At 40.1% G+C, this 20,359-nt stretch overlaps 1 protein-coding gene across 5 annotated transcripts in view; it reads left to right on the forward strand.

Moving 5' to 3' along the window:
* The window catches only part of LOC136830255 (methyltransferase-like 26), a 420,688-nt gene extending 401,894 nt beyond the window's left edge, over nt 1–18,794 (forward strand). For all 5 annotated transcript variants that reach the window (XM_067089615.1, XM_067089616.1, XM_067089617.1 and 2 more), the window contains 2 exons: nt 541–759; nt 16,346–18,794. In XM_067089615.1, coding sequence (XP_066945716.1) covers nt 541–759; nt 16,346–16,486 — 360 coding nt within the window. In that variant the 3' untranslated portion in view covers nt 16,487–18,794. The remainder of the gene's footprint in view (nt 1–540; nt 760–16,345) is intronic.
* Nucleotides 18,795–20,359: the final 1,565 nt, after the last annotated feature.

Genomic DNA, 20,359 nt, shown 5'->3' on the forward strand with positions numbered 1-20,359 from the left:
GGTAATATCCATTTTCCCAGATATACAAACTTGAAGTCATTGATCAGAATCCCATCTTAAATCACCCCGCAATTGCTCTGTTGCAAAAGAAAAACTAATGCTATGCAGATGTGTGCACAGGTGATTACCCATAATCCCTGCACTGGCTACCTCCAAATTAGAAAACCTTGTTACCAAGTTTCAACAACTGGAGCAACTAGCACCGATGGTATCCAATTAAAAGGCTTTGGGTTTTTATATCTATGAAAATTTCAAGTACGTATAAGACTCCAGTTGCAGACTTATATTTATTCTTTTCTGCTTAGTATCTATAGTTTTTAATATATATATATACAGTATTATGAGTCTTATACAAGACAACACAAGTCAATCATGATGATGAAAGACAATTATTCATCAGTAGAGTTTACCATTTAGTTGTAGACAAAACTTAAATTTTCAGTAGTTCAAGCAAATTATAGAAAAAAACCTTTACTTCCATTGTAGCAGCTAGTGTGAAAACAAAACCAGTGTACCTCCATTTTAATATTAACATTGCAGCCTTTAAGTGAATGGAGCAGTACTGTAGCTGAGAAGTCTGTAGATGTCATCATTAATATCAATATGGTCCACATTACTCCATGGGAATGTGCTGAAGGGCTGTTTGCTGCAGCAGGAAAACTACTAAAAGTTGGTGGTATTATGGCTACATATGGACCTTACGCAATACATGGCGAGATCACTCCAGAGAGCAATGTATCTTTCAATGAGTCTTTAAAGGTAAGATGCACACTGTTATGTTCATTACTGTCCTGCCAAGTTAGTGAACAACCCAGGTCTGTTGTACTCCTTCCTATGCCATTCATTCTGGTCTTGGTTCTTCTGTCCTTTTCTTTCTGGTCTCAGCTGCAAGCTATCAAGTTCTCTCTTTTCCTGTTATTTTGTTTCAAAGTATTCTGATTTTCTTCCATTTTCCATTTCATTTCTCTTTCTTGTTGGTTTTTGCTTCTTTTTGCTGTAGGGGGTTCATCCAGTTGTTTACTTTCATTTTGTTCTTAGTAGTATTCAGTTGAAATACAATTATATTTCATTTAAAATATTCAGTTTCTTATAAATATCATGTAAATTTCATGAAAATGTAGTTTTTAAAGTTTAATACTACAGTATATCCATTTTCTTGATTTTTCTTATATTTCTTCTTTAAAAATTAGGCATGTGATATGAAGTTAGCGCTGTAATTATTGTAACTACTGTACTCATTTGGTCTTCGTTACCATTCCCATACACTGTACTTTCATTCAGAGCTGCAGCATATTCATTCATTGTGTACCCACAGTCAGAGATATGGAAAAGATTTGTACTAATTTCAGATAAATTTTAAATCTTTCTTCAGCCTTTGACAAGTGTCAGAATACTGGGCATATCCTACTTGCTTTACAGTGTTTCAAGAGTGACTTAGATTTTTCAGTTTGTGTTAGATACTTTTAATCCTTTAGTGCAGAGGTTTTCAACCTGGGGGTCACAACCTCCAGAGGGGTTACCAGCCTTTTCTGGATCGGGGTCCCGTGTCAGCCGGTGAAAAAGTCCATTCAGCACTTATTTCTAGGTAATTCCGTTGCTAGATACCAGAGAAAGCTAAATGAAATGCTGGAGTTACTACCCCAGAGCGAGCTCCACTAGATGGAGTCGTATGGAAAAGGGTGAACGCTGCACATGAACCTTATCCTATAGAGATTCCCAATGTCAAAAGTCCCAACGAGAGAGGTGCCAGAGCATGCCCATGCACTACTCATGGACTATATACATGGCAACACTAGATGATTCCATTTTAGCACGCGATTTGCTTCACACCTAATTTCGTTGTGACTTATTTTGTGCTCTTATTTTGGATTTTTTGCATCCTCGTTAAAGGTTCTTCTTTCAAAATCTTGAGTACCAGTGTTTTGTTGTTTTTTAGGCGATTGAGGTTCTTATTTTCCTTTAGCTTCTTAATAATTAAGGATTTATAACGCCTGCTCCTCGATCTCTCCTCTCTCATCATGCTTTCTTGACCTCCCTTGGTCTTGGGTCGGCATAAACATTTTGTGTTATTTATTAGTATCCCTTTTTATTTGGGATATTTTACCAATGCTAATGATCCTGACTTTAGTGGGGTTTGATTAATTTTATGTTTGTTCTAAAATTCTACACTTAGAAGTGCTGTTTAGCCGCCAGGCTACTTAGCCACCCTCGGCCCATTCGCTTTTTATCATGGCTTCATTACGAGGATATTTAACGCTTAGGCTACTTAAAGCACACTCAAAGTCTATCTTGGTTTTATCATGGCTTCATTACTTAGAGTGATGTTTAGCGCTTAGGTTACTTAGCCATCCTCGGCCCATTCGCTTTTTATCGTGGGTTTCATTACTTAGAAGTGTTACAGCCGCTTAGGGGCTACTTAGCTTCCCCTCTAAGCCCATTCGCTATTATCATGGCTCATTATGCTTTATTTTTTGTCCCTCACTTTCCTTTTAGCCTTTAGATCTTATTTTCATTGGTACTGTTGGCTGCTTACTTTACTTCACTTTGTTTTTATAATTTTGTTTATTTTGTGAATTTTGTGCCCTCCTGGTCATGCTGTCTGTTGTTTAGCCACGTGGTTCCCCCTCAGGCCTATTCGCTTCTTATTTTGGCTTTATTTGCCTTGTTTTAGACTCACTTTCTGCGTATGGGAACACAGATTTTCATTAAGTATTACTTAATTTCATCTTGTGCTTGGATGCTTTGAATTTTGTTAATTTTGGGGTACTTTCATTTAACTGGAGGTCGGTCATATCCCTTCACGCTCATGTCGTATAAATTCGCCTATCCTCCTACATGTACCTTTATAGAAAATTCTTGTTTTATTATGAATTATTTGAGTTATTGTTTAGCTTTACCCTCTCCTAGGCTTCCTTCCTTTACATCATCAGTTAGGTTATTTAGGGTTATTGTAACACTTTTTCTTCGGGAAAAATCGTTATGAGGGACGATCTCGATCTGTACGTATGAGTTTCATGCCTGTGATCTCGTTCCTGTGCCATGTGTGTTTTATGTCTGGTGTTCCCTTTGTTTGGTTTTGTCTTGGATATGTTGTCACGCCCACCCTCTCCCTGTTTCAAGCCACTTAGGGGCTAATGTCTTTACTAGTTGCTTGAACAGTTTAGGGTTTACTCTGGCGAGTCTATCCTAGTTCAACTTTCTTGGGTTGTTTACCAATGGTGACCGGGAGTGCTCTCCCCACTCCTGTTCACACTTCTTTACCGACTATATTTATATTATTTTGTGGTATCGAGAATCCTTCTCTCCCCTTTTTATCCTTTGCCTTCTCTCCCTTCTTGGTTTGTTTTCAAGGTTTGTTAACTTTCCAAGGCTTGAGAGCAATTTATCCTTATTTTTTATGTTGTAGCCTACATCCTCTCTCCTCTGCATTGATTGATTGTCCTCGGTGTGTCTGAGTTGGCACCTGACTGGACCTGAGGTGACCGGGAGTGCTCTCCCACCTCTGTTCACACTCCTTTATCTTTCTTGCTCTCCTGGCCGAGTGTTTTTGCCCTTCCTCCTTTCTCTCATTTTGTCGTGCAGCACAGCTACATAGCGAGGGGATCTATGAGAATCTCTGGGCGCTCGGGAGGCCAAGGTCCCACCCTGGTCGCTACTTTGGGCACCAACCTCCCGCATATCCTTCCTTCCTTTACGCGACTGTTTCTCAGGAGCTTCCACATGTTCGTGACCTCACTGTTGATTCCTCACACAGGCTAGTTACGCTTCACCTAACTGTCTTCTGTTTTGTACTTCGGGCGCCTCTCCTTTGCTACTACCTGTTTGGTGTTCGCTATCTTGTTGGGCGCTTCTCCTTGCTTACTGCTCCGCGAGCTTAGTGTTTAGCGTCGGGCGTTTATTCCTCACCGCTATCACTGTCAGGATATCCTCCGGGTTTTTCTCTCTTGCCTCGAGGCGCCCACTCCAACAGATCATAACCTTCCCACCTATTGTTCAAACACGTCGAATGTTCCGCTGACTCTGTTTTTGTGTTCATAGTTTTGTCCTGTTAGCCCGGTTTTCTCTCCGGTTTTCCGGGGGTTTTCCTGGTTCGACTAGCTAAGTCGCCTACGTGCACTCTGCTCCGCATCCGCTCTCCAGCATGCCCTTTTCTCATACGCTGAAGGATTTGTTGGCAGGAATGTCGCTTATCCTGCAACAAACCAGCGATCACGGAGTTCGGCAGTTCTAGCCCGCGCGCAGTCTGTTTTGGAGATTTTATAGTTTGGCACGAAGGTTGCGAAGTACGCTATGCTCTCCTGCAGACTTCTTGATGAACCTGCAGGTTTTATATATACCTGTCGCTCGGCTTCCGCCAAACTCCGCCGCAGGTGACGCAGTCTTTGGCTCTAGTTGTAAAGCACGCCATGCTCTCCTGTTAAGGCTACTTGATGAACTGTGAGGGTTTATTTACACCAGTCGGTTTATCTCCGCCAAACGCCGCCATTTGGCTTATTAGTCGCTTGCACCGGCAGATTACAGTAAAGCACGCCAGTGCGTTTCCGAGCAGGCTACCTGATGAATCCGCGAGGTTTCATATACACCTGTCGGTTTTGCATTCGGCCAAGCTCCGCTCATGTGGCTCATTACTAGTCGCTTCGCTATAAATCGTAGGTTTTACATATACGCCTATCGATTTCTCCGCCAAACTCCGCTCTCCGTAGACTTCATAAATCGGGTAGGTTTCATAAAACCTGACGGTTCTCCGCTCATGTGGCTTATATTAATAGTTACTCTTTCGGTGTTTGGGCTCTCTCCGGCGATTCTCGGTGGATCGATAGGTTTCATATACGCCATTTCCATTTCTCCGCCAACCTCGCTCAAGCAGACTTCATAAATTGGTAGTTTCATATACACCTATCGGGTTTTCTTCACAACTCCGCTCTATATGACTACTACAGCTGCCCTCCGTGTCTGGGTCCAATTTTTTCCCCCTTCCTGAGGCCGGCCGCAGTCTCGTAACTCTTCGTTTCAAGTTAACTGTTTACGGAGGTTTCTCTTGAAGACGCTGCGCCTTCTGTCCTCGCTCAACTCGTGAACATCGTCCGGAGCGATGTTAGAACTGAATAATTGAGGCAAACCTTTTCCGCTTAGCTCGGAATTAGGTGAGACAAACTTTTCCTTTAGGGGATTCGTTAGCTTCTCATCCCTTTTCGACGGTTCCTGGTCTACCGTCCCTAAGGTGAAATCAGTAAAAAAAAAAAAAGAAAAGAAAAGAAAAAAGAACCTTTTTTAAACCAAGAAGACTCCGCCCGGCCCTCGAGACGCCTGGATCTCTAATCCAGTGCCGTTTACGAGTTTGGCCTCGCCTTTCTGAAAGGGACACGCCTGCTAAAGGCAAGTGCCACTCCTCCTTCCTTGTTGAAAACTCTTTACTATCACCTTATAAGGAGCTCGATTTGAGGGTCACATCAACCTATTAAACTAGCTATCTACCTCATGGTCCGTGCCTTCCTTCCCAGGAGCTAATCCCAAGATTAATCTCAAGACTCATTGTCAATGGATCACCTTGTTCAATCCTTGCCCGTTCCGAATTCTATCGCCCGACACCTCCACCTCTTTCCTCCAGTCTGGGGAACCTTGGTGCCTTCCTTGTGCTTCCCAGCATGAAGGCACTCCTCCGGTCGTGGGGGTGGGCACATCGGACTGGTGGAAGGGCATTCTTCCTTCCGATCTGGTATCCCTTATCCGGGTTTTGCCAGACTGTCAGAACGCAGTATGGCATCTGTCTGGCAGGATCCATGGCGAGCCCCTCATCTTCGCTAGGCTGGATCATCGCTCCGCTGAGAACTCTAACGAGTGGCAGGCAGAATTCGTTCACGCCAGCTGTGGGTCTACTGCGTTTCTTGAGAGCCTGTTTCACCCCTTGTGCTCCGAATGTAGCCCTCTTATCAACAGGCTTGTTTTGAAAATATATCGCCGAGGCATTTCCGAGACAGATATCACAGATACGCTCATAGTGAATCTTTCTAACCCTGACTACGCCTCTAATTTTTCATGCGAGATTCCTGGAGCTTCCGGAGTCACTGGAAGCTGAACAGTGTCAGGCTTGCCTGTTCCGACTTGACGGGGTAAAATATTATGAACAGTTTCACCTGAGAATTAATCTTTCCCGGTGGGCGCCAGTTACGCCCGTTTGGGGCTAATAACAGCCACTCAGAGCCTCCGCTCGCGCGCTCACCTTACGCAGCAGAAACGCGCCCGATCTTGCCGCCCTGACCTAAGTCCGCAAGTAGTCTAGTGAAGTTCAAGAGCCTCCCCTGCTCAGGCGGTGCAGGCTCTTCAGGTTTCTACCAGATGCAGCCGCCAGCCTCACCCCAGCGCTCCACCGGCGTGTTCGGGTTCAGCCAACACATCAGCCCCTTTGTAACACTCCCCCGTGTCTCTGCCTCCCCCACGGCCTACCGGAGTTTTCTTTTGCTTCATATGAAAAGAGGCTCTGACTCCTGGGTTACATAGGAAACAGGAAGCATCCTACTCCTCCGAGAAATTGGGAAGGCATACGTTTCAGGAGGCAACCAGCTCTCCTCCTGTAGTATTTTCAAATGGGTGGAGGCTGTGAACATTTTCGGGCCACTGGAACTTCAAACCTGGGCCCAGAGTATAGTTATCATGTCTGGTGCTGACTGTTGTCCCCTCTCAATCAGGGTTCACCAGCCTCCACAGAGTTCTGGGGGGTCTTTGTAAATTGGTTTGTCAGGCTTTTCAGTCTGCTGGCCAGTTCCCTTTCACTGAAAATTTTTCTGGGCGTGTCCTGCTATTTTCCTTATTCAATGCGGTAAGTCTCGGTTGCTTACAGTCTTGTGGGTTCGATCCTACTGTCTGCGGGAGCCGAATCCACCTCTTCTATAGACCTTTCCACGCTCTCTTTTGAGACTCTGAAGTGTAAGAGGTCCTATCCCTTCTGGGATTCAGACTCGTGGAGAGGCGATTCCCTTCAGGTTCATGCCTCCTCAATGCTTGCCCACAGAGTTCTTTGTTAAGTTTGAACAATACCAGAAACAAACAGCTCCGTATTAGAAGTGGGCTAAGTGCTAGCTGCATATCTAGTTGCCTGCTCATTTGGGCACCCAGCGTTGGGAATTGCCTGAGGGGTGCCGGTCATTATAATCGGGTTTTCAGAGTCTGCTTCTAAGTAAACAGGCCAATCCACCTGATTCGAGGGCTCTCAGTAGCTGAATCCAGTGGAAGCGGATAGAGATAGCAAGGGCGCCTATCATTTCACAACTCAGGCATACCTTCGCTGCCTAAGAAAAGGTCTTGTTTTTCCAGTTTGTTTGGCAGTGACGGTTCCTTCTGAAGTCAAGCTGGAGTTTATGGCCAGGTATGGTGGAGTCAGGACGTGGTTCTGATTCCTCCTGTTTGAATAGTACCTCCGCCTGCACACCATCGCTTACCGGGTCAGTTCCCTTCCAGCTTTCCTCCGGCCTCAGTATTCTGGCCAATCGTCACCTCTGCGGGTGAGGTGGATATTTTCGCCCAATGAAGCATAACCTGAACTTAGTTCGTCACGTTCCGTAGTTCCATATCAACGCTTTGGAGGGCGGTGATAAGCCTCCTGTCCTTGGGAAACTTCTTCCCAAGAGGTTTCATTTTTAGGCTGGTTCTGAAACAAACAGCATTAGTGTGCGCTGCGTGTGAAACAAGTGAGCCGGGATCGAGTGCCAGCTTTCATCTTGGTGTTATGGTTCATTCTTTCTTCATAACTAACAGACACAAGTGCCTCTGTCTACCACCCTTCTCGTATGGGTCCAAAAGGTCACTACTTTTTCCCTATCCAGGGCCTCCCCCCTGGTGTCGGAATAGTCCTTAGACGGAGCGCTATTCAGGTAGTCTTGTGACCTTTTCCTGACCTGGAAGTAGGTCTGTTTATAACCCAATTCAGCCACAAACTATCGCTGTCACGCCTGGTATAACCGCCTCAAGGGCCAGCCTCTGCTCTGATGTCCTGGTTGTAGGTCTTTGTGAATCTTACAGTTTAGAGGAAACTGATGCTGTCCTGTTATTACTGCTTTCCCTGAAATCAGTTAAGGGATCTTACTCTACTGCAGTATGGTTCTGCAGTTAAGTAACTAGCACTCTTCACATAGTTTCGGTTACAGTAACAGATGCGCCGCATTGGCCTCGAGGAAAGTGTTTTGTTGAACTGTTCACAGGCTCTTAGCTTTCAACAAACCAGACCCACAGGTTTCAACTTCATCCCTAAGGCTGTGTTCGCCTAAGAACAGTAATTCGTCCACATCGGGTTTCCTGGTCTTTGAGTAATGTATCGGAGTTAGGGCTTCGTAACCAACAATCATCTTGTTCTTACTCTTCCTTGTTGGGAAGACTCCAAATTTTTTTTTTTTTTTTTTTAATCAGCTTAGCTTCTAGTGTTAGTTTTCTCAGTAATTGTCTGCCCTGTCTGGCGGAAATCAATCATTTTGGTTTCCTCATCAGGGTGGTAGTGTTGCGAATTCTCACTCTGACTTTCATCTTACAATTGAAGGTCCTCATTTTTCGGTGGTCTCTTGGAAAGTACTCCCCTTTTACAAGGTCTGTTTCTGTGCCCAGTTTTCTCCTTACAGGCTTTTTTAGACAGGACCTCGCAATTTTGTCAGATCCTCTCTTTTAAAAAGGGGGGTTACTGTCATTGGGTCTGGAAGTATTTTCTTAATACAAGCCTATTCAGGTTCTATTCTAAGCTCATGATCTTAGACGGTGACCACTTACATTATTTTCATTACATGAATTTAGAGGACCTTACTAATGTTCAGGGTAGAATTCTTCTACTTTTCAACGTCTCTGTTTCAGTCTTTAATAGCATAAGAATGGGATGTTTATTTCTTCAGAAGATTCATCGGGCTGACACGGGGACTTCGATCCAGAAAGGATTTTGACAAAGGAAAATCTATTTCTGAGGCCCGTGTCACCCGGCAAGTGACGCACTCCCCTGTTTTTCATTCCTTCCCTCCCATGGTAACATCATTCTAGTGGGGTGGGTACAACATGGAATGCGCCTAGTGTTGCTCAGACAGTCCTCGCGAGTAGTGCTGGGCTTGCACGGCACCTCCCTCTGGGACTTTTTGGACATTGGGAATCTCTATAGACAAGGTTTTGTAGTTCAATTTTTTCCATACACGACTCCATCTAGTGGAGCTGCCTGGGGTAGTAATCACGGGCCCTCTCTCCAGAAATAGATTTTTCCTTTGTCAAAATCCTTTTTTTATGGGGGTTGCGAGACAGTTCTTGAGCAAGGGTAATATTTTAGCTTTTTTCAACTTGACAGCCTTTACACAAAGCAACACCCGATCATCAGGCCAAAACAGTCTATAATTTAACATATTTAACAGAAATAGATATAATAATATCTTTTAAATGCATGTAGCAAATTTATTACAGTGCAGTGCTATTTTTGTACTAGCACATGGCATATGATTATGGTTACAATGTGCCCCGGTTTGGCGGGGACTCATCCCAGATTTGAGGCCTTGTCCTGGGCATCCCGGTCAGTAAGAAAATATCCCAGAATATTCAGGACAAGTAGTCAGTCATCCAACAATGTTCTAATGTTCATTGGGAACGTGTGTATAGGGCAAGTTAACTAAGAAAAGTCATGTTTGCAGATAGACTTTGGACCCGTCAGAGCAAAAAGGCCTCACAGATTTGGAAGCAGAAATTAATAGCAAAAAACTTGTGACCTGTCAGAGGAAAAAATGTCTTAACAGATTTGGAAGGACGAATAAATGAAAACGTGTAGATAGGTTTGGGACCTGTCGTAGTGAATATAGATTCCTTTTTTACTGTCTTTGGTTGATGAAAATATGGTAACCCTACATATTATCGAATCAAAAATTTTAAAGGGGGTCATTGGTCATACTGACTTGCTCATAAGGGGTCATGGTATGAAAAAGGTTGAAAACCACTGCTTTAGTGGGTCTGGGTGCTGAGTTTTCATAAATAGAATACTGTACTTGGATCACATTTTTTACAATGTAATCATTTGATGTGCTTAGTCCCTTGTCCATTTTAGTGCCCAACACCCATGATGTTTAGAAGTTAGATGAGCAGTGTACCATAAAAATTTCTTTGCAATACATATTTCTCTGTCTGGACATAAATGATCAAGTACAAAGGTGCAGGCAGTGTTAATTATTTGAGATGAATCTTACCCACTGTTAAAGTTGCTTACATCTTTGTGCCATTAGATGTAATTGGCATTGAAAATAAACGAAGAATAACACTTGGTTGACCTTAATGGACTGTCTGTAGTCACCTGTTTTTCACCAGGTTGTATTGGGTTATTTACAGTCCTGTGTGAATTCTTCCTAGCATGCCCTTGTGCATATGGTGTGAATCTGTTGTATTAATTTGGACTCTGTTTGGCTTTTTTTTTTCTATTGTACAGCACTATTGTGCTTGTTTTCTATTTTACATTATGTTATCTACAGCAATAGATATAGAAGCATTAAGTTCTGTAGGAGCAAGTTTTGTATAAACTGAATGTGCTTGGTTGGGCATGATGGTCACATGGGTGTTACCGGTAGTGGTAAATAGTGTGATTTTTTTCTTGGTATGTGAAATGTAAAAAGTGGTCCGGTGAGAAATGATAAATCTGAGAGGTATCGGAAGCTGCGAGAGGCTAATAGTTTATGTAGACAATCAAGTCTAGTCACGAGGTTACTATCAACAGTTTCTTCTTCCGGTGTTATTCCTCTCTCACTCCTTCTGCTCTGTTCAAGAGCTCTAAAAATCACTAAAGTTCTTTGGCCTAATAGTGAGGCTGCAATACTAATGAATTTTGTATACTAATGAATTTTGTATGTTGTTCTTAGGATGACTGCTCATGTACTGCGCCAGGTTAAAAAAAATGTAAACAATAGAAATAATAATAACGTTAGTTCTGAAGGGATGGTGGTTCTTGATAAGAATTGGGAGTATTAATCTTACCTTGATAGAACTGTTTCTAATAGTGTGGGATGAATGTTGTATGTTTTTTTACAAATAAGTTTAAAGTAACAGGAACAGTTGTGTTCATATTCATCATACAAAGTAGCTCTAGCTCACTGGTCAGTAACTGTTTTTGGTGCATCTCACCATGGTCACCTTGACCTAGAAGTGTTTAAGGTCATTGCCAAAGTGACTTGAATCAAGGGAGTAGGGAATTCTTGGCACAATCTTTGAAGAAGTTTCCCACAAGTGTACTGCACCTGCTGCCAGTTCCGCATGAAACCTGCATGGATATCAGTCCAAACTGCCCTCGAGTTCTTCTGCTTTCAGTAAGCTTTTTCAAGGTGATCAAGGCTCAAACTCTTAAGTAAAAGAATTGCAAAGGTAACCGTAACCAATGTTTTGAACTCTCAAGGTCAAGTGGGAGGCCATCTACAGAGTTTTTGGTGTCTGGCAAAACTTCAGAGAAGAACTTTGGGTAATGATGGTTTTCTGGGAGGGATATTTTATATCTTTTGTTACTCTTCCACCCATGTTGGCATCCCTGAAATCCTTCCCAGCCCACTCTCTTCACACAGAAGTTCCAAGTTTTGCAGGAAACCACATAGATTGTACTCGATGAGGTGATTGAGTCACTTTTAGACTAGTCACTGAGGTTTTACCATTGCCTTTTCCTTGTTCCCAAGACCCAAGGGGGACCTGGAGACCAGTACAGTGCGTCACCGACTTACGGCTACACCGACTTATGATTACACCAACTTACGACTACACTGACTTATGGCTACACCAACTTATGACGAATTCGATCTTAGGGTACTTTTTCAACGCCGTTAACAGTGTTTTACAGTGCTGTAACTTGATGTCGCACCAAGCTACAGCCGTAAGCGCTGTTGACAGCGCTAATGGCAAGAGTGGCATCAAGTTGACAATGCTATTGGCCCCATTAGCAAGAAGGAGTGATTTACTAGGAGTCCAAGTCCTCCTAAACTTGGCTTGGATGACTGGTATTTCTCGCAGACTCATATCAGGTGATTATCTTCTGTTTCTGGGGTTGGTGCTGGTTGTTCAGATCAATGTCAACAAGTCCATGTTTCTTCTGACCTAGTCACTTGTTTATCTGGGGATAAAGATCAAATCTCACCTTTTGGACTTTTCAGACAGAGACAGGTAAACAATTTTATATCACTTGTGAGAGCTTCTTGACCCTTGAAAGCCTTGAGCCAAGAAGTGGCTACCTCTGTTGGGTCACTTGGTCTCTCTAATGAAGTTTGTTAACATGGGCCATCTAAGAATGACCAGATCAATTTTTCCTCAAGAACTCATAGGTCAGGTTTTGTTTTCCAGACTATTCCAGTAATAATTTCTTCAGATCTTGTACATTCTCTTTGTTGGTGGGTAGGTCGGTCAAGACTGTTGATGGGACTGCCCCTAGACCTCAAGGGCCCAGACTTCACCTTGTCCTCAGTCATGTTGGGGACAGGCTGGGGAGCCATTCAGGAGAACATCAAAGTGTTATGGAGTTGAACTGTAAAGGAGATCAAAATGCATACATACAACATAGAGCTTTTAGTGGATTTGAAGGGTCTTATATTAGCAGAATATCTAATCAGAGATAAGATGATTGCAGTGTACTCCAACAGTTCAACCTCTCTTTCGTATATAAGGATGCAAGGAAGCACAAATCAAAAATTTTTTTTAGTCTAGCAGAGATACTTCTCCTTCATAGAGAGTCCATGTACATCATTCTTCTATCAGTTTGTTCCTGGGAGAAAACTAGAAATATGCTATTGCAGACCAGCTCAGCAGGAAAGTGCAAGTCTTTTGTTAGAATGGTCCCTTCATCTGCAAGTAAGACAGAAGTTGTGGAACCTTTGGCAAGCCCCAAATGATCTGTTCACAACCACCCAAAATGCAAAACTTCCAGTTTACAGTGCTTCATGCCTGGATCTCTGGCATAGCTAGTCAATGCTTTCCTTCTGGAGTGCTGTGCTTTTCCTCTGTTTGCAGTGTTGAGGAAAGATTTCAACAAGATGTTAGTGCTGAAGCTGTTGTTAGCTCTTGTTGGCTTCAAAGGGAATAGTTTCCCTGGCTAACTCTCCTGGCAGTAGAAGTTTTGAGCCTTCTGCCAATCAGTAAAGATTTTCTTAGTTGTATTGAAGAAGATTTCATCTGGCATTGTAGAAACTGTTGACTGTCTCTTGCGAGCTAGAGGCTTTTCAAGAGCAGCTAGGAAACCAATCCTTAAGTCTAGAAGGCTCTCCACTTTTGACTTATCAACAACAGTGTTCAGTTAATTGATAGCAGTGTTTGTTGCAATGAATATCCAGCACCTGTACCTTTATAGATAACCTGATCAAGTCCTTCCAGTATCTCAGGTATGCGAAGCAATTTTTTGTTCCATGGTTGAAAATATATTGCTTTATATTGTCTTCAGTTCTGGGACATGTTAACTTGAATATCATTCATGACTTAGGATGAAATCTTCCAATCTTTTGAGTTGGAATCCTTGGAATCTTCCTATCATTGTTTAAGATGGAATTTGGATGTAGCCCTTAAATTTGAAGTTACTTTAGTTTTAGCCTGTGGACAAAGCTTCCCTTCAAAGCTTAACTTTCAAGACACTTTTCCATCTCACTCTAGCTACAGCAGAGTGTATTAGAGAGCTTTAAACTCTTTCTTGTAATGCTGGCTTTGTTCAAGGTAACATCTTTCTTTTTTTTCTACTCTAGTTGTTTAGGGCTATAAACAATGTCAAAGCAAAGCCTTCCCCAGATTTGAGATAGTTTGTAATTTAAATTGGCAATGAAGAGGAAGCTATGCTATGTCAAGTTATAGCTCTAAGGATTTATCTAGAGAGACTTAATCTTTGAGTGGGTGGAGTTAAGAATTTACTCGTTGGTGTTAGGAGGCTAAACACTCCTGTGTTGAAGAATGGAGGAGTTAAGAATTTACTTTGGTCTTAGTAGGCTAAACACTCCGATGTTCAAGAATGCTGTGTCCTGTTTTTCTAAATTGCATAATCAAGTCAGCACAAGTTTAATTTAATCTGTGCCATAAGCACAACTTTTAATTTCTTTAACATTTTGCTAGAAAAGGTGGTCAATTTTGCTTTGCTTTGTTTGAAAGACATAAGAATTTTGCTTGAGAATTGTAACAGCCCTAATCCTACTGTTGTAATGGGAAGATTTTCTCATGAACCAAATATGAAAGAATCTTCCTTTCTCTCCTATCCTTAGGTTGTTAGGAAATCCCACTGTTGAGTTAGGGGAACATTAAGATACACAGTGGTGTATAGGAGCATACCTTCTATCTGAAGGTAGTCATTGTCTTTAGTTTTGGACTGTTGGTTATGGGCTTTCAACTCTGGCACAGTACTATAACTATATGAGATCACCCTTTTTCCCCCCTGTAAGGATCCTCCAACAAGTCTCACTACGAGGACCTTACACCCTGCTGTGGATCAACTGTATGGTGACAGTACTGTACTTATCATCAGGAAGGATCACACAGGCTAGAATATTTCGAAGCTTTTCCCTTTTCAAAAAGCTTTTAGCTGTTTTGGCTGAGTGGATGTTTTCCGGGCTGCATTTCCCTACCATCCTTATTCAGTCAGGTTGTCAGTTAACTTTAGTAGTAGGTAAGATTCATCCCAAGTAATGAAAATTTTTATGATAAAATGAAATATTTGGATACTGACCTACTGTTTAAAGTGGAAACCAACTCAGCCTTCCCCACATTCTAGTGGATGGTTAGGAAGAATTTTGACAAACATAAACAGCAGCAACACCTGGTGGGAAACAGATGATTACAGACGGTCCATTCGGGTTAGTAAAGCATTATTGTTTTATTTTGAATGCCAGTCCCACTTAATGGCACAAAGATGTAGGCTAACTTTTATAGTAGGTAAGTATCCAAATTAACTTTTCATAAAAACGTTAATGGTTCTGGGGTTTCACATTTAGGTTCAAATAACTTATCTGTTCCTTTTGGTATTTGTATGAGCTACCTTGGTTTCATGCCATTTTGTTGCTGGGTTGGAGCACATTTAATATACACTAATGTGCGTGTGGTGTAGGAAATATATTGTGAATTTTCTGCAGTAAGCACAACTTGCTGTACTCACATTTTTTAATCTGAAAAACTAAGTTTTATATATATGTAGTTTCAATCTGCCTACTGTTTAAGATGCATACAGGAAAGTAAGCTTGAATTTTCATGATTTCAGTGCTGTTAGATTATGTACAATATTTCCCTTATTGGTTTCCGAGTCTTGATTGCTTTTCATAATTTTTTTTTATTCATATTTAGACAAAATTTGACTTACAGTTAGTCAAGTGTTCTAGATTTATGCCTTTTATTTTTATACATTTACTTTCTTTTACATCAGTATTAAATAAAACAAAATTGAATTAAGATAAAACTGTATATTTTTACAGTTTTATATAAAGAGAAGTTTAATTGGGTGGTTATTAAATTGCTGTGGCAGTTTATTGAATGTTCTTATCCAGTGTACATAGATACCTCATTGAAAATCTACATGAGGCTATATAAGTAACGTTTTCCAGTTAATTGCTATTGTTTGACTCTTAAATTCTTTGTAATAGACTTACAAAAATTTGTCAAAACAGAATCCTATGAACCACCTCAATAAGAATATTAAATTAACTGTGGTCTTGGCATGCAGGTATTTCAAGTAACTTATTACCATATATTTCCATCTTAGAATATGGATCAGTATTGCAACTTGGCTGTTGCTTGTGGTGTACAGTGTGCAAGAGACTGCCTTCATTCGGAAGTGGTCCCTCATTAATTAACTAGCTCTTTGTTGTCTAGAACTGTGTGGGTGTATCATCAGTTCTCTTAATTCATTTGTCCCTCAAATGTTTTACATGTGTATTTCATTGGATAGTTGTCATACATCATCTGAGTTGAATTGGATTTTGAAATATTTTTTGGAGACCTGGTCAGACTGTATCATTATTTCCTTTTAATTTTGTGTATCTTTTTTTTATAAAATAATTTAATTATTACCTTGTTATAATTATGCACAGTATAAACTTTGTTGAAATACTAGGCTTAAATGAAAAAATGTTTAAAAATACTTTTTAGTTGTCTTTTTTTCAAGCCCAGCATTTCTTTAATTGGAGATATATGTGATAGACTAAGTCATTCTCAATCTTCATTGGTTTGCCTACTCTACTTGAACAAAGTACATTATAGTGGAGAAAAATGGTTGGTATCTGTGATACATAAGTTTTGTAATGAAGTATGGGTTTCTTGAATTCAGTGAAACTGCAGGGTTTTTAAAGTGATTCAAGTGTGCTCATAATAGGGCATCTTTTTTTTTTTTTTTTAAGTAATCAATATTTTATTTTAGGCAAAGAATGCTGAATGGGGTCTTCGTGACATTGACGACTTGGAAAAGGAGGCCAAAAAGAATGGTCTCACTTTTGATGCCATGTTTGACATGCCAGCCAACAATAAAACTTTAATCTGGGTTAAGAGTGACTCGGAGTAACCTCTGAACTCTCATCTGTCTACCATTTAAAAGTAACAGGAAGTATTTTGAGGGACATAAAGTCATTGGAAAATAGAGTTGTGGTTCTTAGTTTGGTCATCAGAAGTTTTATCCGTAATATAACCATGCATGGTATTGATTAATTTTATACACTTACTAATGCTTGCAAACTAAATGGATGATAAAGCATACTGTGATGTAATCTTAACACAGACTTTGGCAACACAATATTTGTAACTGCCATTTTCTTCAGCTTTCTTTTTGAAATTAAGCCAAGTTGCATGTCATTGAAATGGTGAAGGAATGCCGTGAATATTTTATTTCCATTTTGACTTTAGATGTCTATTAAGCATTAACCTTGTAAGTCTTTTTGTTTGTGTGATCTGAGCAAATCCTTAACAAAAGTTTAGAAATTGCTGGAGGTAAAGTACTTATTTTTGTAATTATGAAACTCAAAAGTAGGTTTTTCATCAAATGGAAGATTGAAGATTAATATTAAGAGATGCCTGTGATGAATTTAAAATATTTTTCAATTCAGGGAGAGGTGGATTTTCAGATTATTTTTTCTTTTAGTTGTTTTACATGAAGTCAGAGAGTTTTAGGACTGCACACAGAAGAATATATGTAGCCTCAGTTTTTCTAAAATCTGCCTAAATTTGATTTTGTACAATTCGCTTCAGGAAGGTATATAGGTCATATTTAGACACTGCTTTGGTGCAAAATACTGTACGCAGCATACAAAAAATTCGAATGTAGTCGACTGAGTACATTGAATGGTAGAGATTCAATCAAATGATTGGGGTTTTTGAGCATCCTGTGTGTAAGGAGTTCCTGTATGCGTAAAAAGTCGCTGAGTTACTGCAAATGCTAACTTTTGTAAAGGTTTTGCTGTGATATTGCCTTGAACAAATTAATACTTATATATTCATGTTCCACTTGGGTTTATGAATTCATCCTGATGATGATCATATTAGCTTCACTTAAACTCCTTTGTAGTGTTTCTCTTAATGTAATTTTTCAGGGTGCTGTATTTACTATGGTACTCCTATCTTTTATGTACCAAAGATGATGTGTAGGCTTTAGATTCACATATCAAGACCAGTGATGCAATCACTGTTATTTTTCTATCATTGCATTTAAATACTTTATCCACTTCTTTAAGAAATGCTCTGTGCCTTTGGTTTTACTAAGTACCGAGTGAAACTATTCTTCTTTCAGTTACAAAGTACTAAAAAGTGTTATGCATGTATTTTTACACATTTCATATATGCATGTATTTTTACACATTCACATTTGCATGTCTATTTTGTAGTGGGTAGGACTTTTAGGGGAGGATGATTGTCGAGAATGCACAGAACTGACAGGATTTTTTGTACGTAGTGTACTGTATTGCAATTTCTGTAGCCAGGTGAGGAAGTCAAAGAATTTAAACATTATTACTAAGCTTAGCCATTTGAAGTTACTATAATGAGCCTTGCAGCTGCTAGAAAATATTGAATGTGTTTGTGGGGATGTTTATTTTCATTTTAGGTTTCTTGTTGAGACTCAATTTTTTGTAATGAGTAGATAATATTGAGCATTATAAATATAACATGTGAACATGATATTCCATTATCTTTAGAGTTACTTATGTCATCATAAATCTTGACAAGTAGTATTTTATTGCTGGTTTTAATAATTTGACAGCTTGTAAAAGTAGGGCTTGGTGACAGCGCATTATTACGTAAAGCAAAGTAATTAATTGCTTATCATTTTGGCACAATTTAAATTTGACACTTGAACTGTGAGTACTTGTAATCAAATTTTATTGCTGTGATATTGTAGAAGTGATTTCACAGAGGAAAAAGTAGTTAGTCCTTATATTTTTACCCTAGAAGGAATATCATAACTTCCATCAAGTTGTTTACTATACATCTAACAAAAATGTACTTAAAAAGATAGCATTATTCTTAATCAAAAATAGTTTTATAAATTATCTGTATTGAATGCTTCTTCACTTTATAAGGGTTGGACCTTCATAAAACTTAGAAATTAGAACATTAAGTTTACACTAAATTTGCATATTTTACACTTTTATTTAGGTAATGATCAGTTTAACTTATAACTGTACTAAGTATTCATAAAATGATTGCAAGACACTAATGTAATAAAGGTTGTCGCAAGTGGTCGAGATGTAAAAATAACATCAGCAGCTTGTGTTAGGAGTTCCTATTATTTTTGTATCAAAATCAAGGGATTTTGTTATTTTTGCTATTGTAGACAAGAAATTTTGCCTTTCATTGTGCACTGATTAAAATTAGAGGAAAAATTTTTTTTTTAATTAAACTTTAAAGCAAATTTCTGACAAAAAGCAAAATGTCTAGTAGACTGCTTTTGGCTTTTAGAAAATTGTATTTAAGCTGTCGAAAGAGTGAAAACTGAACCCATATTTTGTTATTAGACTCCTCCATTAAACTGCAAAGGCTTAATCTGACACCCAGTTCTGTAAGTGTTTCATATGGATAATATATAAAAGTTTTGTGTAATGTTATGAAGACTGAAAGAAATAATTAAACCTAATAATGTTAGAAAAAAACTTGTTCACTGAAAATATATTTATTACAATTACACATCATATCTGTAAATCTCCAAATGCCAGGCACTATTGCCTGCCAACAAGAATGCACAGAATTTTGACATGAAACATTCAAATTGGCAGCTGTTCTATAGAAAAAATTATACAAGGCCAGAGGCTTTGCCTTTTCAAGTCATGTGAAACCCATTGTAGTGGTAAAATAAACTGTCAAACTTCTTATTAACGAGTAATGATATTATAAAGATGAAAAAATCCAAATTTTTAGGGTAATTTGAATTATTCCAAGGTAATACAAACCATAGCCTTTGGTATATAAAAAATCCTTCCACACAGTGCTGGACCGGCCAAGTGCTGAAACAAGGATGGTACCCAGGTGAAGTATGGGGAGAGAGGATGACCATTCTCACCAAGTGATGTTACCCATTGTCCTTTTGGCCTGTATTCAGAATGAAAAACTTAGGGAAAAAACTATGCTGCACAAGGTGGGTTGCCTCCTCTGAAAGGCTATGGTTTATATACATAAGAAAAATACAAATATTTAAAATTTGGCATTTGTCTATATGGGGATACAAACACTACACTTTTCACATACAGAGACTTACCACTTAAGAGGCAGGTAGTACCTGCAGGTAGGGTGGGATGTTACTTGCAGAGAAGGGCACTAGCGCTGCTCTACTAGCACTGAACTGGAAGGCAGGGCAGTGTTGCTCTGCTGGTGCTGCCTTAAGGGTGGGGCAATGCTGCTTCGCTGGAACTGCCCCAGAGGGTGGGGCAGTGCTTCCCGTTATCACTGCTCTGTACATTGTGGACTGGAATCACATCGGGCTAATCCTGAAGGACTAAATCTCCCTCCGGAGAGGCAGGAAACAGATAATCGGCAGGCTTTGAAATAGATAAAAGGCTCTTCCTTGCCCTTCCCCCTTGTTATATTAGGGGAGATGGGGCTTGCATTCTAGATTAGTAGAACAAGGGCTCATAGTGTCACTTACCTGCACTCAGGGTCCAACTTGCTCGAATATTTGTGGGCACGGGTCGTGGGAGAGAGAATGGATTGGTACACACACCACCTCCCCTATCAGGAGTGCACACTACTTACACACTACTTAATCTGCCACCACAGATCCCAATGAAAAGTTGGAGAGGGACTATTGGGTTACATCCCTCAAGTAGAATGAGGTGATGGTAGTCTTGACAACACCAGACTTCCACCCTCATTATCTATTGAACCGTATTCTTTTGGATGGTTTGAGAAACCCATTGCCTCTAATGTGGTGTGCTTGTGGGTAGGCCTGAAGGTC

The sequence above is a fragment of the Macrobrachium rosenbergii genome, chromosome 46 (assembly GCF_040412425.1).
Source record: "Macrobrachium rosenbergii isolate ZJJX-2024 chromosome 46, ASM4041242v1, whole genome shotgun sequence".
Lineage (NCBI taxonomy): Eukaryota > Metazoa > Arthropoda > Malacostraca > Decapoda > Palaemonidae > Macrobrachium > Macrobrachium rosenbergii.